This window comes from Castor canadensis, chromosome 9, assembly GCF_047511655.1.
Source record: "Castor canadensis chromosome 9, mCasCan1.hap1v2, whole genome shotgun sequence".
NCBI classification, from domain to species: Eukaryota; Metazoa; Chordata; class Mammalia; order Rodentia; family Castoridae; genus Castor; species Castor canadensis.
In genome coordinates, this window is record NC_133394.1 from 134,568,655 (window position 1) to 134,594,964 (window position 26,310).

General features: G+C 35.2%; 1 protein-coding gene across 4 annotated transcripts in view; it reads right to left on the bottom strand.

The window, feature by feature from the left end:
* Positions 1–26,310, bottom strand: part of Tbc1d19 (TBC1 domain family member 19) — a 151,079-nt gene that overhangs the window by 124,249 nt on the left and 520 nt on the right. For all 4 annotated transcript variants that reach the window (XM_074042503.1, XM_074042504.1, XM_074042505.1 and 1 more), the window contains exons 2-4: positions 3,351–3,423; positions 2,451–2,496; positions 465–540 (exon numbers count right to left, since the gene is read on the bottom strand). In XM_074042503.1, coding sequence (XP_073898604.1) covers positions 465–540; positions 2,451–2,496; positions 3,351–3,423 — 195 coding nt within the window. The remainder of the gene's footprint in view (positions 1–464; positions 541–2,450; positions 2,497–3,350; positions 3,424–26,310) is intronic.

The window sequence follows — 26,310 nt, forward strand, 5'->3', positions numbered from 1 at the left end:
TCTAAATTATTTTATTTTATCCTTTTAAAGGGATTCTAAGTTGTTGCCAGCCCATTTGTACGTAACAGACTGCTGTGAGGACAAATATATTTCAAATACAGTATCAGTGATGCTGCCTACAAAGGCCAAAATTGTAAAGGAAAGTGTCAGCTCATTTACATTTCATTCTTTTAATATCACAGGTCAAAAGGAACAGACTGTCATATAATACTTTTATTTAAATTTTAGGTCAGTGTGGTACATGATTTCTTTCCCTTGTATCCAGTTTTTCACTGTTACTATAGTTAAGTTGTTATGATCCTTGGTTAAAGGAAGCATATGCAAGTATTATTAAAATTACTTAAGTGGTTCTTACAGAGTCTTTCATATGATAAATAATATATACTTCTAACATCAATATGAATCTTACTCTGCATTACATTTCTTGACACAGAAAAATAAAATGAAAATGAACAAGAGCCAACCTGTGCTTTTCTCATGTATACCAAAGGCTCTTTAAGATGCTCAGGAGGTGCAGCAGGATGATTAGGTAAAGGATACCTAGAAGCAAAAAGAGGCAGCTAAATATTATACATTATTCCTGATAATTAGTCCTCTTACTTACCATTATAATCTGTGTCATAGATGAAATAGAATATATGTTAGCAGTTCTACATGTTTATACAGATGCCAGGTCTAAACTTAATTCTTATCATAGTAATATTTTTTGGTTTTGAGACAGGGTCTCACTATGTAGCTCAGGTTACAAGTGCTAGGATTACAGGCATGTGCCACCACAAGCAGCTCATAATAGTACAGAAGTTCTAGATTAAAATTTAATAACATGTTAAAAGTTAAATTACATTATAGGCTGAATTCACAAATTGAAGTAATCTCTATAAATGTTCACATGAAAATCATCATAACTTGCTTTTAGCCTAGGAATATAACATTCAGAGGAATTTTTAAGGTTAAAAAAATCCATTATCTTGGCAATATATCAATTAATTTCATTTCTCCCAGTTTCCTTTTCTACATTATATTTTTATGTTATAAATTATAAGTACTACTTCTGATAAGAACCATGTTTTAATATATAATACATAAATTCACAAATATAACATAATTTAAAATTTTAAATGTATTACGAATTCTTTCCGTTTTCTAAGTAACGTTATATTTTATAATCAATATATAGTTTTATAAGAAAATAATATTTGAGCCATTCTAAGCTCAAGCGTACGATAGTGATTAAGACAATATCCCTAAGCGTGACACGTGACTCAAGTGGTCGAGTGTTTGCCTTGCAAGCACAATGCCCTGATTTCAAACCCTAGTACCAAAAAAAATAAAATAAAATAAACCCCTATCTCATCCTAGTGAAGCAAGACAGCCAATAATTATGAAAACAAATATATAGAATAATATCCAATAGTAATAAGTGCCATAGAAAATGAAAATAGGATAGTGAAACAGAAGTAATTTGGAAGGCAATGAAGTTCTCTGGAGACCTGATGCTTGAACTAAAACATGAGTGAGCAGAAGAAAACCATGCAAAGATCTGGGGGAAGAATGTTCCAGGCAGAGAGACAGCAAGCACAACACTCTGAGGTAGGAATATTTGGGATGTTTAAAGAGCAGGAAAACCCAGAATAATTGGGACATAGTGACCGAAGTGCAGACTGGCATGAAATCACAGCTAGAAAAGGCAACAGGAAAACACAATGGTTCTGTAATCTCTCTCAATACATAAGTCAAGTTAAAATTATTCATAAGGTTAGAGCAATGCAACCATGTTCCAATAATCACAAACTAAATTCTCACGAATCCCTGGTCCAACATGAGCCAGCAGCATGAGGGCAGGAATTCTGTTTATTTTTCTATACTATATTCCAGTGCCTAGCAAAGTACTGGCACATGAGAGACACCCAATAAATAAGTGGTGCATAATGGAGTGTTAATAAACATGAAAGCTAATATTCTTGAACTGCATTCTTTGTAATGGCAAATAGTTCTATACATCTTACATAGACCTTGACAGTTAATCTAGATAAACAAAAACATTGAGGTTCTTAGTAATGACACCAAATTCATATAGAAAAAAAGGTAATTATGTTTAGAATGGTTAGTTTATAAAGACAGAAAAAAGTTTAATGTCCAAAACCACAAGAATAAAAAGAATGCTTATAAGCTTCAATTATCTGAAATATTAAAAGAAATACCTCACTCTCTAATTATGCTGGGTGAGTTAATTATTAATATAAAAATTTGGGTAATTAAAAACCTACCTATTCATTGTTAGTTCTCAGGCAAGACTAGTAATTTTTAATTTCATTAAGTTATTTAAAATGCTACATAACTAATGAGAAATAATAAGGCAATGAAAATACACAGCAATTCTGATTTTATTTCTTACAAAGTAAACATAGCTAAGCAAAGTAGGATCTCAAAAACAGATGGAAAAAACTCACACACTCAGTTCACTATAAACTGCATTCTGAAGTTTCTTCTCCCAGCCTGTTTTTAAGAGGAAAAAAAAGTATAGATGAACATATTATTTTGAAGTAAACATATATCATAATGAAATTTAGCTCACTAAATTTTTGGCATCATATTCATTTGTGAAAGAACTTTGTTAACTACCAAATACTCTATAAAGTGGTATTAAGGCATTATTTCCTATACAAATACCAGAATTCTGGGTTAATACTGAGATACAAAGTCATCAACATGATACTATCTTTAAAAAAAACTCCTGCACTATTTTCTTAAGTGGAGAGGAATGTTTTCCTCTTCCACTATTAAAGTGCTCAGGGAATGTCAGGATCTTTGGATGGTTTACTACTATTGTTATGACAAGTGTGCCAAGAGAAAGGGCAAGAAACAATGTGGTACTGATAACTAGTTATAATTAGTAGGCAGTAAACTCCTAGACAACAGAAGCAGATTACTATTAGTTACTTCCACTTAATATCTCAGGTCCAGGAATTGGAATAAGAAAACTTTCATTTTGTTCTACAAAAAACCCAAGATTTTCTTTTTATTTCCTTTGAAAGCACAGAAAAGAGACAGAAAAATAAGGCATAAAGAAAAAAAGCCACACCTGAAAACTAAAAAGACAAGTTACTTAACTAAGTATATGCTTGCCACATGTGGGACATATTTTGACCAGAAAAATAAACAGCATTTAAAGCTGATTATTGCAAAGCACTCATTCCTACAATGTTTTTATATTTTTGCACCATTTTATTGAAATGTATGATAGCTCTTATTCTCCCCAAACAGAAACTTATTCAGCTAGAGTTTTTCACAATTTCAAAGTAATTTGAAGGCTAGGGATACTTAAAGAATTAGGGGGGAAAAGTACAAACCTGATATTTTGAAGAATTCCTTAATATCTTCTTTTAGTGATTCAAGTTTAATTTCAGGTCTTTGAAGACTGGCCTAGTTTTTTGAAAAAGAAAAGAGATCAAAAGTGAATCATTTGGTCTATTAAATAATGCTAATTAAAAAAAAATTTCCCTTCCCCACCCTTGTCTCCTAATAAATATTTTAAAAAGGTACATCCAAATGTGAGTACAATTTGAAAAAATCTCTTTGAAATTTATGGTACCTGAGAAAAGATTTTCTACTTTTAAAATAGAGGATCCATGATAGTACACTACAGCCTACTCAAAATATAAACACTTGCAAGCTTATGAATACTGAACTTTTTCTAGGGCCTCGAGCAGGAAACACTTCTAATCTAATAGACTCATTCTGTTCCTATTCGACCCAACATACGCGGCATTGACACCTCATGAACAAACACCAGGGGCAGCTGTGTAAGTGGGTCTTTGAACAGGGTCTTCCTCTTTGGGAAGACACAGTTGTGTGCACATTTATGAAAAGTGCATAACATTACTAGCTTATGCATGTTTATTTTTAATGTCTCTTTCATTTTCAAATGTATACTCTAGATTTTGTGGGTTTTTTACACTGCAGTTTTTACCACTAATAACCTATTTTCCTATGGGTAATGGTCTTGATTACTCTCAATTATAAACGTTTCCTCACTTAGCTCTATCAAGTTGTAGAAGCACTGCTCTTAAGAACACATTTGTAAGGTATTTCATAAGCACTTCAAAACTAAGATCAAAAATTGCTCTTATTTTCCACTTACTAACACTCCTTTTCTTCATTTTTAAATCTTTATCAATGAAATTACCACCCACCAGAACTTCCAAGTCAGAAATTTCTGAGTTATTCTCAGTACTGTGACTCAACCTCTTTCTGGGAAGATGGACTCAAACTCTTTCTGGGAAGATGGGCTTTTAAAAGAAAATCTCCCTGATTTCCACATAAAAACAGACCAAGTAACTAGACAGCAAAACCAAAATCCTAAGGAAACATTTACAATAAAACTAGGTAATAATATATCTTCCACAAACCAACAGTCACAAGACATATACAGTATTTTATCTGTAAAGGAAGAAAGTGGAGGGAAGGTATGGGATACCTGATGAATGTGAAAACAAAAGAGCCCCCCAAAAGCAAGCAATTCTGCTCTGAAAACATGACGAGCCAACTGTAGAACAGGAGCTAAAGCCGGGAGGAGCTTTGCCTAATTCAATACATCACCGGTAAGGTATGAAGAGACTGGAGCAGTTTGGCAGCTACAAATTCTTTTTTTTTTTTTTTTCATTTTTCTTTTATTATTCATATGTGCATACAAGGCTTGGTTTATTTCTCCCCCCTGCCCCCACCCTCTCCCTTACCACCCACTCCACCCCCTCCCGCTCCCCCCCTCAATACCCAGCAGAAACTATTTTGCCCTTATCTCTAATTTTGTTGTAGAGAGAGTATAAGCAATAATAGGAAGGATCAAGAGGTTTTGCTGGTTGAGATAAGGATAGCTATACAGGGCATTGACTCACATTGATTTCCTGTGCATGGGTGTTACCTTCTAGGTTAATTCTTTTTAATCTAACCTTTTCTCTAGTTCCTTGGCAGCTACAAATTCTTAAAACTGACCAATCAGCTCCCCCTTTTCTGACAAAGTCACACTGAGGAGAAAATGCTGTCAGAGTAATCCAAATTGTGGATGATAGATAACTAACTCTTATCATGAAAACCATAAATACAGGAAAAAGCATTTAGTCTGTCTTGCTCTAAGAAGTGTATAACTGGATAACCAAATAGTAAATGAAGGGAAGTATTTCCTTATAAAAATATAACATATATAATTAGAATATCACAAATTTGCAACCCCAATGAATTGCTAATTCTAGGCATTGAGCAAAAACAGCTATTAACATTGCAAAAGAAATAACCAGACAGTATGTGCTTTTCAATGAAAGAACATTCTACAAAAGGATGACACCTGAGTCTGGTGAAGCCTGGGGTTCAGCTGCCAGTTGACAAGATATACAAAAGACAGAAGAATATGTTGAACTGTACCCTGAGTTTACAAACAGAAAAATTCATGGGAAATTCTAATATCTAATTTCCCAATTCTTCAGCTGATAAATTAGAAAGAAAAAAGAAAGGGAGAAAAACTAAATATTCAAAAAGACTTAAAAGACATCCAAAAAATTTTAATTGACAAGACTAAGCCATACCAAGAGATATGTGGTTGGTTAATAAAATTATTGAGAATTTAGGAAGGTGATTACCATAAATATCAGGTTGTCAAGAGAGGGAGGGGTTTGTGATGGGAACAGGGCAAATAGAGGGGTTTCTGGTGTGCCAAAGAGTCACTCCTTTACAGGGTGGTTGTTACAAAGTCATCACCTTAAAATAATACATATATGGACTGAGGGTGTGGCTCAAGTGGTAGACAACTTGCCTAATAGGCACGAGACTCTGCATTCAAGCCCCGGTAGTACAAAAAAAAATGGAAGAATGAAAGAAAGAAAGGCCAATGCACAGACTTGTACAGCTTGTATTTATTTTACAGTAAAATGTTTCAAAAAAGAAAAAAAGAAATATATCTCCCAATCTGTTCATTTTCTTCATTTTAAAGTCCCACCTCTAGACTAGTCCTCAACACTTATTTGGATTACTACCAGCTTCTGAACTGGACACCTTGCCACTTGGCTTAAATTCCAGCCATTCCCTACCTGGCATTCCCAAACCACCCTAGTCTATTCTTCTTTCTTAGCATTTATTACCTCCAAATGTCTGATCGATCTGTTTACTACGTTTCTTGGTATATTATCTGCTTCATTACACAGGAAGTGGTGAGCCCCACTAAGGCTTTGTCTTTTTCACTGTTATATCTCAAGTGCCTAGAACAGTTACTTTTACACAGTAGATGCTCAACAGGTGTTTACTGACTGAATGAGTCAGTGTCTGTCTTGCCAAGCTATCTTCCAATGTTTTCTTTCTGGAATTTTTTTTATTCATTTATTCATATGTGCATACATTGTTTGGAATGTAAGTCTGTCCTGGCTGTGGCACTCAATATGCACATAAGTCTAAACTTTTCAACAGGCATATGTGGCCCTTACAATGTAGACCAATTTTATCACCACAGATTCATCTCCTGCTACTGCTTCACCAAGCTAAAAACACCCTCTACTTTTTCACATACTCTACTCTCTAGTCAGTGAACTCTATTTCCAATCTCCCAACTATCGATCGAGTACCTTAAGGGCTCCAAGCTTTTATTTGCATCATTTTTTTAGATGGAAGCGATATGGCTGAAGCAAACACATGCTAGCTTCCAAGACATCCTTCAAATATCACCTCTTTTTCCAAATGCCATCACCAAGCAAAATTAGAACAGGTTCCTCTGTTATAGCATTTACCAGATTACAATGTAAGGTTCAACTCACTTGTTAATCTTTCTGACTAGACTATAAATTCAAGGAGAAGGACCAGGTCTTACTCAATTTTCCTTCCCCAGTATTACCCTGCCATTAGTTGTTACTTGACAAAATTATATCCTTTTAGCCTTTTGGGCCAATTTCCTCCCAAAATAAATAAGGAACTTCATAAAATTATTTTTAACTGAAATGTCTGTTATTCCCAGGAAAGACTTTAAAAGCTGTAAAATAGCTGTTCATTATTCAAAGGGACCACAGCAAAAGGAAATAAGCTTTCTTTTATTAGTCTGTATTTGGAAATGATTCACAGAGAGCACAATTTAGAGAACCTCACAAGAAAAAACTGGTTATTCTTTCTAAACATTTTCAATATTTCAAGGTTGCTAGACCTCCAAAATATATGTAACAAAGGCAAACCAAATTCATTAAACATCCAATCTATTTATAAAAATCTTCAGAAATGTGAAAAACATAAACATGACAGTGGGCTGGGGGTATTGCTCAATGTTAGAGTGCTTGCCCACAAGGGTCTGGGTCCAATCCCCAGTACTCCTTCACATACACACACACACACACACACACACACACACACACACACACACGCACACACGCACGCATACACACACAAAGTAGAACAATATGGTAAGGCACAGAGGATTTGAACCATGATTCTATAGCATGATTCTTTTTGAAAATGAAATCTAAACACTATTAGGAAATCTACTGCATAAAACACATTCAAAGTGGTATTACTATAAAATAAAAGAAATGAGCCTTTTCTCATTAACTAATGTTATGAATAATATTAAAAAGATACTTCATTCTAAAACAGCCTCAGCATCTAATTTATTTCTGTATTTTGTTTTAGTTGCTCAGCAGAGACAAAACTCCTGATTCACAGAGGTATTAATGTTTCTTACAGCTTCCTGGCAATCTCAACACAATCCCAAATTAAACTGATGCAGGAATTTGAAAGAGAAGGAGTTGTAAATTTTTATTTTGAAGATAAACCCCAAAATGATTTATCATAAATAGAAAAATCAGACATAGAGCTTCTGATTATTCACAACTGCTAAACTACACATAACATGGCATTACTACCCATGGCATGTTTTTGGCTCATGAGTCATATGCAGCAGCTATGGAGGCCCATGTTGAGCACACACACACTTGTACTTTGCAGCAGTGTCCTCACTTGTACAATTTACCATGAGCAAACATGTGCAAGACCAAATACTTTAAAAGATCAGTGTAGAATGACATACTTCCTCATCAGTAGCACATTTGTAAGCTGCCACAAACATGAAAAGAGATAAAGGCAGCAGTTCTTTTTTTCTGGGATCCATCCAGAAACAAGTTAATTTGGAAGCAGAGTATTAGACTATGCACTAAATACTTGATACTTAATGCACTTGAAAGAATATTTACTCTTAATATACTTTCAAATTAAGTTTTTTAAATGAATAGAACTTTTAAGAATTCTTGGACATAATAGAATACAGTTTCAAAACCACTTGGGACTAAATAAAAGTGGGATTTGGCATCAAAAGATCTGGAATTATCTCCCAGCATCCTTTATTAGCTTGATCAAGTCACTTAACCTCTCTGCATCTTAGTTTTCTTCTTTATTTAATAGGGAAATAATGAGTAAACTAAGATATTGTGAAACTCAAATAGAATTTTTTTTCCGTTATTTTAGGCTGTGTATTCCAATATAAATTAAAATTGTGTTATAAAACATAAAGTATACCCAGAGGGCAATGGGCTAACTATTTGTAAATGTTTACAAGAGGGTAATGGGAATCGAAGGTGGATGTTTTTAAAATATCTACAACAAAACATAAGCCTTCTTTTAAACAAAATGCCTCTAGCTCACTATAACAGCTAAAATATACCACTCTAGCAGGAAGGTACAGCTTTCATCCTGCACACATCCTTCACCGATTTATTTATGTTGATTCTGCTATCCTCCACCCTCTGCACCTCGAAAAACACATGCGCTTCTTCCTACCAACACACACACACACACACACACACATCCAGTTTCTATTCCTAATAGAACAGTCTTAATCCAAAGCCTTGGCCTACTAGTGAGCTTAAATTTCTAATCTTGGTGAGTAAAGGAAATGAAAGATGTAACTCAGCTGAAGAGGCAGCTGGGCTAAAGATGCTGGGAGGTAAGCTGAGGCCAATACTCCAGGAAGGAGAAACTAGGACATAGGGAGGTCTATAAAACAGGGTTGCAAGCAACCTTTAATTCTCTTTAATGAAGCCCTGTCTTCTCCATTCCTCACTATGCCTGATGTGAAACTTGGACTTTATCAGGCATTCTGTGGAATCAGTCAGAAGGGACTATAAAGTTCTTCTATATCAACTAACCATTGAAAGCCTGATTGCCCTCTCCAAGAGATTTCCTGGCTGCGAAACTCTTAGAAACTCTAGTTTTCCAGCTTAGAAACTATTTCTATCCCTACCTTAGTTATCCCTTCCTTATTATAAGCTCAAATTTACTCCCCTCAACATCCACCACCACTAATCCCACACACACCCTAGGGTCACAGAAAGTAAGTTTAATCCCTTTTTGTGAGAAACGTTCAAATATCAGCTACTATGTCTTCCCTGAAGCATCTTTTCTCAAGGACACATACATTCCTAGGTTCTACAAGTTCCCTTTATATAAGTCTTCCTGTCACCCTGGCCATTTTTCTCTGAACAGAGTCTCATCCACCTTGTCTCTGACTGTTCTGGCTTCCAAATGGCCTTCTTCACTCATTCCACTAAAATGTTTATTCTGAACCTCTTCAGTATCAGGATCCTTAATCTCTTAAAAATTATTGAGGACTCCAGAGTCCTTTCGTTTATGTGGATTATATGTACTAATACTTACAGCATTAAATTAAAACAGAAGCAATTAAAAACAATAGTTTATTAGTATGATGTGCTTCTTTTTAAAATTGAGCATATAACTAACATATGATTCAGGAATCCTACTTCTGAGGATGTACCCACAGGAATAAAAGCAGTGACTTGAACAGATACCAGAATAGCAATGTTCAGGGCATCATTATTCACAATAGATAGCCAAAAGGTAAAAACAATCCAAATGTCTATAAACAAAATTTCATGTACACATACAATGGATTATTAATAAGCCTTTAAAAAGGATAAAATTCTGACACATGCTATAGTGTGGGTGAATCTTGAAGACATCAAGTTACAAGAAATAAGCAGCAACAAAAAGACAAATACTATATGATTCTGCTTACACCCAAAGTAGTCAAACTCAGAGACAGAGTAAGATTGAGTGGGGAGTTATTATCTGCTTTGTCTGCATGTGATTATGTAATATCATGCATATTAAAGCCTACTGGTTTCCAATGTTCAGCAGTTGAAGCATTTCATTAAACAATATTAAAAAGTAACATTTGTTAATATCATCAACAAAGTCACAAGTTCACAGTGGAGACAAGTTTTCCAAAATCTTAATCTTTACTTAAAGCTTAAATTTTATCATTGGCAACACATAATGGCTTTCCCTAAAGCAACAAACTTTGCTTGATCATTTACTTTTTTGTTGAGAACATTCAAGTAAAGCTGGTTTATTACCCCAACTGTAAGTATGTGGCAAAGAATATCATGACTACTAAGTACAGTTTGGTACCTGTTCCTTGATTTGCACATGAGCAATTAATTGAAAAATAGCAACTTTATAATCAGGAAAAATCTACACAATAAATAAGGCAAAAGTATTATTATTACCATTATTATAAAATAGTTTTGCTCTGAAGTGGTCTTAGGGACCACCAGGAGTCCTCAAACTATACTTTAAGAACCACTGCACTTAGAATATTAGTTTATTAAAGAAAAGTCTTTCATCTCTGTATCCCAAGATCTAGCACAGTAGCTATCATGTGGTAAGTACTTCTAATTAATGCATTTATTTATCAATTCCTTTACATACTAAAGATTCTTTAGACTGACCTGTAACTTACAAAATCCCATGGAAACACAAGAGGAATAAAATATTGTCCACATTCCTCAGTACAGAAAGGAAGATGACCAATTTTTAAATAATCAGTACAAGAAAGATTATATAACAAAAGTGTCATCTACAGAAAAGGAACACTTAATTTTTATTTATCTTGCTATACTGGGGATCAAACCAGGGCCTTGCACATGGTAGGCAAGCACTCCACCACTGAACTACATTCCCAACTAAGAATAATTAATTCTTACTGAGGAAACTGGACAAAGGGAGCAAAGCAATACAGGCTAAGTGCAAAGATTGGGCAAAATCATGGAAACAGTTTTGTGCACTGTTGGTGGAACAGCAAAAGATCCAGTAGAATGTATGAAGGAATAAAATAGAAGATGAGGCTAAAGGACTCCCTTCTGATCCTACCCATCATACCCACTAGTGCCATATTAGTGTTCTTAAAATAAATTCCACTACTTGACCCCCCTCAAATAGCTCAATAACTTTTCACTCCCTATAGAATCAAAACAAACGCATTCAGGAGTTTCCAATCCTCTAAAAAGCTAGTCCTACCCAACCTATATGATTTTATCTGTCTAGAAAGCCCTACAACAGAAGCTTCCTACTTAGCCTTCTTACTGCTTATACACTGGGAACTCACTCCCATCTTCTTACCCAGAGTGCTAGCTAAGACTTCTTGAATCTTCACTATTCATTTGCATTCTTCTTTCAACAATGAATTGAACACATACTATGTGCCCATTGCTGGGAATGAAAAGAAAAATAAGATGTCCTCCCCCTCACTGTTGTGGAACTCACAGTATATTTAAGGAAGCAAACAAAAAGCTAAGAGAGAAGTGGTTCAAAAACGATATTGCTCTATACCCAAAGGAATGGAAATCAGGATAAAACAGAGACACTTGCACGCCAATGTTTATTATAGCACTGTTCACAATAGCCAAGCTATGGAAGCAACTCAGAAGTCATACATTGATGAATAGATTAAGAAAATGTGGTGTGTATACACAGTGAAGTTTTATTCAGTTATAAGGAAGAATGAAATTATGTCGCATGCAGATAAATGGATGGAATTGGAGGACATCATGCTAGGTAAGCCGGATTTAGAAAGACAAAGACCACGTTTTCCCTCATATGTGAAAGATAGATCCAAACATGATCACATACACACTTATATGTAGAACATGTTTGTAACAGTGAAAGTACTCTATGGAACTCAGGGGAGGAGGGAAAGGAAGAGAATGAGAGAGTCAACAATCTTGAAATACATAACATCAGTGCAGGTACAGGATATAATTATATTAATGAAAGCTGTTGAATGATAATGGATAGGAGGAAAACGGTAAGGGAGAGTAATAGAGGAGATAGTACTAACCAAAGGACAGTATTTACACAGGGATACATCAAGAAACCCCTTAGAACTCTGACTTTGGAATGAAAAATGAAAGACAGGACTGTAAAATAGTACTGTGGAAGGGGTATATATGGAAGGGAGGAGGATGAATGGAGGAGATGAAGATGAGAGTATATGGTTGATGGGCTTCATATACATATTTGAAATAGAACAATGAAACCTCTTGCAACTGTTTTAAGTAGACAGGGAGGGGGCAGGTGGGGAGATGGTGGGGGTGACCTAACCAATGTACAACGTAAGGCTATCTGGAATCCCCCTGTACAATGAACATATGCTAATAAAAATTCAAAAATACATTAAATAATTTTTAAAAGGATATTGCCCTTTCCTACAGCAACTGCCAAAAAACCTTATTAGCTTGTTTTGGACTTCTGTCTAATTTCTCTCAAGAGCCCATTACCACCACAAAGGAGATGTTCAATTAAAATATGCTGAATCAGATACTTCCATTTCTTCCTAATACTTTTGGTTCTTTCTAAAACTGTCAGCCAGACTTGTTTCTGTATTCCTACTAGTCCCAGTGAACACACATGGCAGCCAGGAATAAGTTTTAGTTTCAAACTGGAAGTTTACTTTTCTGCTAGCATTGTTTGCCTTGTCTACCTTCAACTTCATCTTTACTTCTAAGCTTCCTTTCATGATTTATCTTATGCCTCAAAGAGTCTTCAGTTCACATTTAGTAACGCACCTTCTCCCTCTCATTTCAACTTGCTCTTAGTAACTCAGGAATCCTATATGATATTTTTCAAACAATTCAATGCTAAAATATAACATGAGATGTCCTTGGCAAGGCAAGCTCACATTTTATTGTTTATCTTACCCTCAAGTATACATATTCCATGAAGATAAGAACTTTGTTATTATGGAATACTGTACAACATCATTTATTTATCATCTTACTTTCTAGGAGTTTAAAAAAATTTTATTGACATATTATTGTTGTACATTGTGACATTTACAATAGTGCTTATAATATATCTTAGTTAAATTCACCCCCTCCATCATTCCTTTTTACTCCCTTATTCTCTCCCAACCTCCCTTCTTAGAATAGTTTCAACAGGTCTTGTTTTTCCATTTTCCTATAAAAGTACATAACATTTCCACCATATTCACCCTCCTACACCCTTCTTTATATCCTTCCCTCCCACTGGTACCAACCCCCAGGCAGACCTATTTTACCTTTCTGTTCTCTGTTTTTGAAAAAAAGACATTTTTGTTTGCTTACGATAGCTATACAGACAGTTTCATTATGACATTTCCATATATATGTATTATATCCTGAATTGGTTTATTCCCTCCATTTTTCTCTTGTCTGTCTTAGTTCCTTATAGTAATTTCAACAGGTTAAATATTTTAGGACAAGACAGCAGCCAAAGTAGAAATGTATAATATAAGGATGACATCACTTCCTGCTTTTTACCAAATATGGAGTTCCTGAGTTATTAAATTATATATCAATTGCAGTAGTCCAATCTGGATTTTTCCCAAGTATATGCCAAATCCTAGCCTAAAAAGGTATCAAAGAAAAAAGGATATTAACCTCTAACCATGGCATAGACCTTTTAATGCTAATGTATATTCTATATATTTAAGATATAATTGCATATGTTTTTCAGGAAGGGACACTAGTACTGAGATGCCCTGGGGTTCTACAACAACTATTATATATGATTCCTTCTCTCTCCAAAGCCTATCTTCTTTCAGGTTCCTTCCGTTCACAATTCTACTATTTATAATGACAATCTGAGTAACAAGACCTATTTAATATTTAATGGAATGGAAATAACATTTGGACTTTTACACAATGTTCATTTTAAATACAAATGATGCATGACAAAACAAAATGACAATGCTGATGTGGTGCTAGACATTAAATGTGGAATTAAACTATCACCCTAATATCCAGAAGATGAATGAGCAAATTCAATTTTGAGATGCAGGTTGACTTCATAATAAAGTAACTCTGGAATACTCAGAAAATAAAAATATAACCATTTTGCTATATAAGAGTATATGTTAAAATACAGTTGATGTTTAGTTATATGTGCTAAAAGAGAAGAATTATGGAAGAGGTTGTAACAGTGAAAAATCTAAAAATCACTTAAATCTGGCTTTTAAATTTTCTATGCAATTTTATTTTTCTAATTAAGTTATTCTGCCAATTTCTGAGTATACTCAAACAGAAGAAATTGAAGCAATACAGAAGATGAACCAGCAGGAAAATATCCTCCTAATTAAATTTTAAAAGGCAAATAACAGTCAGTCACTTAAAAGTATATTATCAAAACTGGTTATAATTTCTATTAAATAAATGTCTGTTCTAATTGATATGAACTAAGGCAAAGTTGGTATATTTTTTTCAAGTTCAAGATTGCAGTTTTCTTTTCTTTTTCCTTTTTTTGTTGTTTTCTTTTTAAGAGGGGTCTCACTATTACCCAGGCAGGCCTCAAACTCCTGGACTCAAGTGAGCCCCCTGCCTTAACCTCTTGAGCAGCTGGGCTACAGGCTTTTGCCATATTCTTGCTTTTGTTACTTCTAAAAGACCTGTAATTATATTCTTTTAAAGTATGAATTATTGGTCTTTTAAGAGCCAGCCAAATACATTATCTTGAGTTCCTTAGGAAATCCTCTCCTTACCCTGCTTTACTTTTTTGTCTCCTCCACTGTCCAGCTTTCTATTACTGTAAGGCAGTTAACCTCTTGATGCCATGTGTGCAAATCCACAATCCTTCATTGGAAATCCTAAAACCTGAAAAGCTTGGAAAGTAAATGTCCTTTTACAACAATACTGATGACAAAACCTGTACTCACTTCACCTCATTTGGTGGCAAAACCTAGGCTGACCTGAGTTAACATAAGTTAACACAGTCCTTATGCATCATTCCGAGTGTGAAATATTCACACATTTTGCTGCAAAAATATAACTGTGTATAATTACATGTATATAATTACAATGTATATAACGTATATCAGGCTCTAATACAAATACTTAGTGGTATATAAAATAGACATGAATTACCTTTCCTTTCTAAAATTTGAAAACAAACAAACATGAATTCCTAAACATATCTGGTGCCTAAGTTTTGGATAAGGAATTTCAAGCCTTCATTTATTTATTTATTTATTTATTCATTCTAACATCTCTCAATAAAGGTGCAACTTTATTTTATTTTGTTGGATACCCTGGGCCTAGAATTGTATCTGACATACAGCAAAGTCTCAGTAAATATTTTGTTGAATAATTAAATAAATGATCACATTTAAGTAATGTAAGTAGAGCTCAAAATAGAAAAAAAGATGTCTTCAAGGAAGTAATCATAAAATAAGATTTTATTACATACAGCTTCTGAATCTCTTGTTTGCAATTCTGAAAAAGTTAACATCCTTGAAAAACTAAGATGGAACAAAGATATCAGACAAATAAAAACTAAGTAATTTTGGACTCAGGTTGTACGTCCTTGGTAGAGTGGGCACTAAGTGTGCCTGAGTTCAGCCTGCACACACACACACACACACACACACACACATACACACATACACACACCCTCTCTCTCTCTCTCAGAGAGACAGAATTTGTCATTAGGAAATCTACATTAAATGAAATACTAAATAGAGTTCTTATGGTAGAAAAAAAATAATCCCAGGGGAAATACAGAATGATGAAAAAATGAAAAGGATAAAACTGTGATTAGCAAAAGGACTCGGGCTTAGCTCAAGTGGTGGAGCGCCTGTCTAGCATGTGAGTCCCTGAGTTTGAACCTCAGTACTACCAAAAACATTAATAATGAATAAATACTGAAAATGCTGCAAAACAATAACAGCAGTAACTCATGGGATGTGAAATATACACAGATTTAAAATGCATGTCAAAAGTAATACAAAAGGAGTCAGGTGCAGTGGGTCATACCTATAATCCTAGCTACTTGGAAGGCAGAGATTGGGAGGACATGTTGAAGACTGAAACTAGACCCCTTTTTCTAACCCTATACAAAAATTAATTCAAAATGAATCAAAGATCTTTATGTAAGATCTGAATCTTTGAAGCTACAACAGGAAAACATAGAAAGACATAGGCATAGGCAATTATTTTCTGAATAGAATTCCAATTGCCCAGAAAATAAGAACAATAGTTGACAAGAAAGATTGCATCAAATTAAAAAGTTTATGTAAAGAGAGGATCCAAAAGGGCAACTGGGACACAGACGCAGACTGTGAGCTCCATGAATCAGGGACCTTGCTGAGATGCTGGAGACACATTTGGTTGAGGTAAAGCACCAGGGAGAACTGAAACTTCGGCACCCTGAACCCCTAGCCTGTGGAAGACTTCTCCAAGCCAGAATACACTGAAAGAGCAGGCGGCAGGCCACCACCTCTATGCCACCACCTTCTGCCAGCCCACCAGGCCACCGCCCTGCAAGACCATTGCCCACTGGCCCACCAAGCTGCAGCCTGCCCACCAGCACACCAGCCCAGCAGCACACTGGCCGCCACCTTGCAGACCCACCAGGCCACTGCCCGCCACTGGAGGGCTCCAACACCACCAGACACCAAAAACCTGCCCAGGAGACGCAGACAAACAGGACTGGATGCTAAAGGAGTAACATCAGAACTACTAAAAGTGAAATTCTACTGTTCCTGAACCAGGAATTTTTTTTCTTTTTTCTCTTTTAAGTGTTTGTTTGCTGTCTGATTGTCACCATATCTCCCTGTTGATTTCTTTGGTTCCCTATTTTTTTTCTTTTCCTTCTTTTTCTTTTTTCTCCTTCTTTTTTGGTTTTGTTAGTTTTACTGTTGTAAGTTAGCTAATACTAAATTAAACATAGACCAGAGACAGAAATAGTACCAAGGGGAATGATGGGAAGATGATAAAAGGATGGAAACCATTCTGCCCCCTAAAATAAATTAGTACAGGATCCAGAGGAAAATGAAGAAAATGGATACCAAGATCCAGACTCCAACAAAACAAAGATAAATGATACCAAGGAACCCAATGAAGCCCACAAGAACACCATGAAAGAAGAAAGTCTGCAAGTAGTCAATGAGAATGGCATACAGACGATACTAGACATGGTCAAGCAAAATGTACAGGAGGCACTGAAGAAATTCCAAGACACCAAAAATAAAGAATAAGAGAAGACACGAAACAAATAAATGAACTCATAGGAGCCCTAAATAAACACCAAAATGAAACAAAGAACACCATAAACAGAGAGATAAATAAATTAAGGACAAAAATTGACAATATTAAAGAGGAAGTGACCCATGATATGGAAAATCTCAGAAAAAAGAATGAAACAGAAATACAAAACAAAATGGAAGGCTACTCCAGCAGACTAGAACAAGCAGAAGACAGAATCTCAGAACTCAAAGATGAAATGGTAATTAAAGGAAAAACTGAAGAACTATTAGTCAGACAACTCAAGACCTGTGAAAAGAATATGGAAGAAATCACTGACTCCATCAAAAGACCAAACCTGAGAACCATGGGCATTGAAGAAGAAGAAGTGCAAGCAAAAGGAATTCATAATATATTCAACAAAATAATAACAGAAAATTTCCCAAATCTAGAGAAAGCTATGCCCATTAAGGTACAGGAAGCCTCCAGGACCCAAACAGACTTGACCAAAATAGAATTACCACATGACATATTATCATTGAAACATGACACAGAGAACAGACAAAGAATATTGACGGCTGTAAGAGAGAAAAAACAAATAACATACAAAGGTAAACCCATCAAAATTACAGCAGATTTCTCAACAGAAACCTTAAAAGCAAGAAGAGCATGGAGTGAGGTCTTCTGGGCACTGAATGAAAATAACTTCAAGCCTAGTATACTCTACTCATCAAAACTATCATACAAAATAGATGGAGCAATATAAGTTTTCCATGATAAGCAGAAACTAAAACAATATATGACCACCAAGCCACCACTACAAAAGATTCTTCAAGGAATTCTGCACACAGAAAGTGAAAGCAAACAAAACCATGAAAGGGCAGGCAGTACTAAGCCACAGGAGAAGAAAAGGCAAGAAAGTAGAGAGTAACACTGATTCAGCTGCACATAATCAAACCCTCAAACAACAAAGACAACTAAATGACAGGAATCACCACATGCCTATCAATACTAACACTGAATGTTAAAAGACTTAATTCCCCCATCAAAAGACACTGTTTGGCAAACTTGATTAAAAAGGAAGATCCAACAATCTGCTGTCTACAGGAGACCCATGTCATTGACAGAAACAAGACTGGCTGAGGGTGAAAGGCTGGAAGAAGATCTACCAAGCCAATGGCCCCCGAAAACAGGCAGAGGTATCAATACTTATCTCAGACAAAGTAGACTTCAAACTTACATTGATCAAACAAGATAAAGAAGGACACTCCATACTAATAAAAGGGGAAATACACCAAAAGGAAATAACAATTATCAACTTATATGCACCCAATGTTCGCTATTTCTGGCCATAAAGGAAATACAAATCAAAACCACACTAAGAGTCCACCTCACCGCTGTTAGAATAGCCATCATCAAAAACACCAACAACAACATGTGTTGGCTTGGATTTGGGGAAAAAGGAACCCTTGTACACTGCTGGTAGGAATGCAAGCTGGTGCAACCACTCTGGAAAAAAATATGGAGGATTCTTAACAATCTAAACATAGATCTGCCATATGATCCAGCAATCCCACTCCTGGGGATATACCCAAAGGAATGCAACACAAGCTACTCCAAAGGCACCTGCACACCCATATTTATTGCAGTGCTATTCACAATACCCAAGTTATGGAAACAACCAAGATGCCCCACTACTGATGAATGCGTCAAGAAAATGTGGTATTTGTACACAATGGAATTGTGCTCAGCCATAAAGAAGAATGAAATCTTATCATTCCTAAGTAAATGGATGGAACTGGAGAACATCATTCTGAGCTAGGTTAGCCAGGCTCAGAAGACCAAAAATCATATGTTCTCCCTCCTATACGGACTTTAGATTGAGGGCAAATACAGCAATGTGGCTGGACTTGGATCACATAACAAGGGGAGAGCACATACGGGAGGTATGGGGATAGGTAGAAAACCCAAAACATGAAAGCGTTTGATGTCCCCACTGCAGAGAAACTAATACAGAAACCTTAAAGTGGCAGAAGTCAACATGAGAAGAGGATCAGGAACCAGCACAAAGATCAGTTAGAGATGAATCAACTTGGGTTGTAACATATTTGTACATGGAAGCAATGCTAGGAATCTCTCTGTATAGCTACCCTTAACTCATCTAGCAAAAATGCTTTGTCTTTCTTATTATGCTTATGTCTTCTCTTCAACAAAATTAAGAGATAAGGGCAGAACAGGTTCTGCCTGGAAGTGAGGGGGGATGCGGGGGAGAGAGTGGGGGGTGGAGGGCAAGGTGCAGAAATGACCCAAACAATGTATGCATATGTGAATAAATGAATTAAAAAAAGTTTATGTACTTTAAAAGAAATAATCGCCAGAATCAAGAGATACCCAAGAATGGGAGAAAACCTTCACCAGCTATTCAACAGAAAAGCAACTAATATCCAGAATATACAAAGAGCTCAAAAAGCTAAATAGCAAAAGAATAAATAATCCAATTAACAAATGGGTGAACGAATGGAACAGTTCTCAGAAGAAGAGGTACAAATGGCTAATAAATGCATAAGAGCCATAAAGGAAATGCAAATAAAATGACACTGAGATTGTCTCTCACTCCAGTCAGGATGGCTATCATCAAGAAAACAAACAACATACGATGCTGATGGAAATGTAAACTAGCAGTGCAACCACTACAGACATCAGTACACGTTCATTACAAACTAAAGACAAATTGACTTTATGCCATGCCATCCTACTCTTACACATATATCTAAAGGAGTATAAATAAACATACAAGAGTGAAACCTGCACACCCATGTTCATTGTAGCTCTGTTCACAATAGCCAAGCTGTGTGATCAGCGTATGTGCCCAACAACTTATGAATGGATAAGGAAAATATGATATATATATATATATATATATATATACAAAATCATATATCATATATGGTATATACTAGAGATATATATATACATATTATCATATATCATATATGGTCTATATATTATATATATATATTATTCTGTCAAAAAGAAGTACTATTCAGCCATAAAGAAGATGAAATTATGTCATTTGCAGGAAAATGGATGGAACTGGAGATCATGTTGAGTGAGCCAAGCTCAAAAAGCCAAATATCATATTTTCTTTCCTAAGTGGAATCTATACCTAAAATAATGATAATAATAATATGGAACATGAGATAAAAGGGAGACTGTCTGGACAGGGATCAGCAGGAGGAGTGAAGAGGAAAGAAAATGTACTAGGGGTGTGAAAATGATCAAAGTATGATAATATATAACACAGCATAATGAAACCCACCAAAAACTGTTTGAAAAGGGGAGGAGGGAGAGCAATTAAGGGAATAAAAATAGTGAATAAATGTTGACTGAATGCTAATGCTGCAAAACAGTAATAGCAGTATCTCATGGGATGTGAAATATACATGGATTTAAAATGCCTGTCAAGAAAAATACAAAAGAGGTTGGGCATGGTGGCCCATGCCTGTAAGCCCAGCTACTTGCAAGGCAGAAATTAGGAGGATTGTGGTTTGAGGCCAGCCTGAGCAAAGAGTTAGTGAAAGTCCATGTCAACAAACAATCTGTGTGGTGGTGCACCTGTAATCCCACCTATACAGGAGGTTGTAAATGGGAGGATCTTGGTCTGTGGTAGGCCCTGGACAAAAACATGAGACCCTATCTGAAAAGTAACTAAAGCAAAAAAGGGCTGGGACCAAGGCTCAAGTGGCAGAGTGCCTGCCTAACAAGCATAAGGCTCTGAGTTCAAATCCCAGTACCACCAAAATAATAAAATATTATTATTAATACAAAAAAGAAGGAGGGGTACATGGGTAAAATGTTCTAAGTTCTACCAACACATTATAGGAAAATAGTAAAAGTAATACTTTATATAAGTCATAACTTTTCAAGAATAAATGCAGTAACTTCTAAAGCAGTAACTAAAGTAAAGTAAGACAAGCCTGGCATGATGGTGCATGCCTGCAATCCCAACTACTGAGGTGGCAGAGACAGGAGGATCACAGTTCAAGGTTAGCCCAAGCAAAACAGTTATTGAGACCCTATCAGAAACAAGGTGGGCATGGTGGTATTCATCTATAATCCCAGCTACTTGGAAGGTGGAGGTAGGAGAATCACAAGCCCACCTGGGAAAAAGTGTGAGAACCTATCTAAAAAAACAAACTGAAAGCAAAAGGACTGGGGATATGGCTCAAATGATAGAGTACTTGCTTAGCAAGCATGAGGTCCTGAGCTCAAAACCCAGTACCACAATAAACAGATAAATGATACATAGATAGACAGATAAAACAAGTTAATGGAGAGGAAGACATAAAATTATTTGAATAATCCAAGCAAATAAAGCAAAAAAAAAATGAAGAAAATGGACCAAATAAGAAACAAATATTAAGATGAAAAATGTAAACCAAGTCAGTAAATTCATTAACTGTAAATAGATCCAATAATACAACTAGGAGCCTATAATTTTCAGTCTAGATTTCAAAAACAACCACATGATTCTTTCAAGAGACATCCCTTAAATACAGCCACACAGAGGTTGAAAATTAAAGGACAGAAAAAGCCATGCCATGAAACTGCTGACCAAAGGAAAGCAGATTTTAAGACAAGACCATTAGTGAAGAGAGACACTTCATAATCATTAAAGGGTTGGTCCTGCAGAAATATATCACAATATAAATCTGTATGCAACCAATAAAATGGCTTTAAAATACATAAGCAACAAGTGGAAAAAATGAAGGAGAAATAGGCGAACACAGTCGTTCACTCCTTATTTATAGCTCTCCTGTCCATGGTTTCAGTTCCTTTCATCCAAAAACTATTACAAGGAAAATTTCAGAAATAAGAATTCATGTTTTAAATTCCATGCCATTCTACATAGTGTGATGAAATCCTGGGCCATTCCATCATACCTGAGACATTAACCATCCCTTTGTCAGCGTTTCCACTTTGCATATGCTATCTACCCATTAGTCACTTAGTTGCCATCTGGGTTATCAAAATGTCTGTCACAGTAATGCAGCACTTGTGTTCAGTTAACCTACATTTTATTTATGAATGGTCCCAAAGTGCAAGAGTAGTAATGCTAACAATGCAGACACAGCACATGCACAGAAGCTGTAGGGTGCTTCCTTAAAATTAAAAGGTGAAATGTTCAATATAAGCCTATTTGGAATCGTCATAATGATTCCCTCCTGTATAATGGATATATTCTAATAAAAATTTTTAATTAAAAGGTGAATGCTCTCAACTTAGTAAGAAAAAAATGCTCAAGTTGCGAAAATATACAGTAAGAATGAATCTTTTACCATTAAATTGTTCTATTTTATTATTACTTATTATTCATTTCTTCCTGTACCCATAAATTTACTTTACCATAGGTATGTATGTATAGGCAAAATTAGTATGTTTAGGGTTTGGTACTGTTCCTGGTTTTAGGCATCCCCTTGGGGTGCTGGAGTATACCTCCACGGACAAAGGAGGACTGTATTCAATCGTGGTGGAAGAGTCTAATATCTTTCATTAGCTGACAGAGCAAACAGAAAAGAGTCAATAAAAACATAAAAGATTGAAAGGCATAATTCCCACCTTGTCCTCAGTGACATATATAGATAACTGGACTCAACGGTGACAGAATGCACATTCTTTATAAGGTCCACAGTAAATACTGGATTTTAAAGTAAGGCTCAGCAAATCAAGAAAACGAAGCCCATTTGCAAAGCAAGCCTCAGCCTAGAAACCAACCACAAAAATACAAAAGCAGTAACATTCCTTAAAATAGCCCTAGCATTAGATTTTAAATATAACAAAAACACAAGAAAATATTTAAACAAAGGACAATGAAAACATGACTCATTTATGTGGGGTGCAATTAATGTAGTGCTTAAAAATTATAGTCTGAAATGTATATTTTACAAAAGAAGACTTCAAATTTATGGTATAAGAATCCATCTCAAGAAACTAAAAAAATAACAAATTGATCACAAAGGAAAAACTTAATAACAAAAATATGATCTAAGTTAAGAGAAAATAAACACCTTATTGTGCTATAGACCTCTAAAGCTTAACCCTCCTACTTAATTGTATTTTTGTACCTGCTAACCACCCTTGATCTCTCCCTCTCCCCTTTCCAGCCTCTAGTAACTACTACTGTACTTCTGCTTCTATGACAATAGCTTCTGGAAACACTAAAAACTACCAGATTTTACTCAAGAAGAAATAGCTTGAATAGCCCTGCACATATATTAAAAGTTTCATATTTTTATCAAAGATGTTCCCACTAAGAAAAGCCTCTAGGACCTAGTGACTTTGCTGGAAAATCTATCAAACATGTTAGGAGGATAAAAAATTAACCCTACACAAATTCTTCCAGAAAATAGAAGAGGAGACAATCTTTCTCAAGTCATTGTATGAAATCAGCACTTCCTCATATTGAAACCAGACAAAAATATTACAAAAAACAAAACTAAAAACCAGTATCTTTCAAGAATATAGTCATTTAGCTTCAGCAAAATATTAGCAAGTTGAGTCAAGAAATATGTGAGAAGGATAAAGTATCATAACCAAGTACAATTTATCTCACAAATGCAAAATTGGTATGACATTCAAAGCCAGTGAGTGTTACACACCCTAACAACATATTGAAAGGACAAATGACATAAGCATTTCTACATTTGCAAGAAAAGTATTTAACGAACTTTTACATTCATGAATGAGTGTTTCCTTAAGCATAACACTGCAGTGAAAATGTTATCCAGTGTGATAAGGCAAGAAAAAGAAATAAAAGGGGCAAAGATTAGACAGAATAAAGTAAAGCTGTCTTTATTTGCACATGGTACATCTGCCTGGAAAATCCTAAGTAATCTACAAGATGATACCACAATAAGTAAGTTCAGCAAGGTCTCAGTCTTTTACTGAATACATGGTAAATATTCCAATATCAATTGTATCTCAATATATCAAAAATAAACAATTGGAAATTGAAATGAGAATAAAATAATCATTCACAATTTTATCAAAAAACATGAAATACTAAGAGGAAAATCTTAACAAAAAGTGTGCACGAATTGTATATGTGAAGCTATAAAACACAGACAAGAAAAAATACAGAGTATAATTGAGGAGATAATGATGCTCATAAACCAGAGGCTCAATATTGCTGAGTTGTATAGATGTATAAATTCGAAGTAATCCCAATGCAAATCCCAGAAAGATTTGTAGTAATTTCAAAACTGATTCTAAAGTCCTTTGTGCTTTGCCATATAAATTTTAGAAACAATTTCAAAGAAAGGGAAAAAATACTGGAGTACTACTGGATTTCTAGGTTTAGTATAAAGTTACAAAAATTAAGATAGTACAGTACTGGTATAATGGCAAACGAATAGATCAATGGATCAGAATAAAGTGTGCGTGTGTGTGTGCAACTGACATTCAATGAACTTGCCAAGGAAATTAGTGGAGAAAGGATAAGTTTCTCAACAAATAGGTACTAGAAATACTAAACATCCAAAACAAAACTGGATTTAAAATGAGTCACAAACCTAAATGTAAGAGCTAAAACCATAAAACTTCTAGAACAAACAAGCAACAAAGAAACATTTTTGAGACCTTGGGATAAGCAAAGACTTTTGGATAGAGCACAAAAAACACAAATCATAAAAAAAGAAATTGATTTAAAAGTACTAATAAGTGTTAATTAAAAGTATTAACTGAAAAGTCATTAATTGTGGTTCTTGTATATTTGAGGCAACTTAAGTATCACTGTGCTGTTTGTGGAATTAATTGTCATCTAAGTGGCTTATTCCTTGGTAACCTGACATTGACTGCAATAATGCAATTTTCATATAGAAATGCTGTTCGAAGAGAGAGTGTGTCCATTTCACCTGGGCCTGTTGAAACCCAATCTGCAGGAAAGGACATTCTAACAGAATTGGAGGTTAAATTTCATTTGCTGATTTAATTAAAACTAACAAGATGGGGGGGAAAGTATGTCACTACAATTTTAAAATGTTTGCTCTTTGAAAGACAGAGCTAAGAAAAGGAAAAGATAAGCCACAGTCTAGGAGAAGAATATTTGCAAAATGCATATCTGATGAAAGGCCTGTGTCATATATAAGAATTCTTACAAACAACAATGAAAAGACAACACAAATTTTTAAATGGGAAAAGGATTTGAACAGACTACTTCACCAAAGAAGGCTTGAGCACGTGAGAAAATATTTAGCATCAGTCATTAGGGAAATGTAATTAAAGCTACAATGCTCCTAGCAGAGGAGTAAAATTAATATAATTAGTTAATAGAAAAAAATAAAAAACACATCCATTGCTGATAAAGATGCAGAAGTATTGTAATTCTCATAATTGCTGATGAGAATTGCAAAATGGTACAACCACTGAGGAAAAGTTTGGCCATTTCTTACAGAATTAAATACACACCACCATACAACTCGGCAATTCCACTCCTAGATATTTGTCCAAGAAAAAAGGAAACAAATAACCAAGCAAAAACGTATAGCAGAACACATCAGCTTTACTCATAATCTCTAAACAACCCAAATACCCATCACCTAATGAATGAATAAAATAACAATAAGACACTGATGAAATATTACTCAGCAATAAAAAGGAACAGAACGACTGAAATACCAACAACACGGATGAATCTCAAAAGGCTTATGCCAAATGACAGAAAGCACACACAAAGGTTTACGCATTGTAGGATTCTACTCACCTGCATTCACAAAAAAAAAAGAAACGATCTCATCAATCTATTCATCCACAGCTTAGGAAGTGCTCTATGAAAGCTGCGAGGATGGATACATGGATCTCTGCGGGGAGGGTAAACTGCAACAAAATGATACAAAGACGGGAAAAAACCCCAAAAAACCCGCACGGAGGGGCCGAAATCCACCCAGAGACAGAACAAGGCAAGGCGTGCGACCTGCACGGAGTCCCACGGCTTAACAAC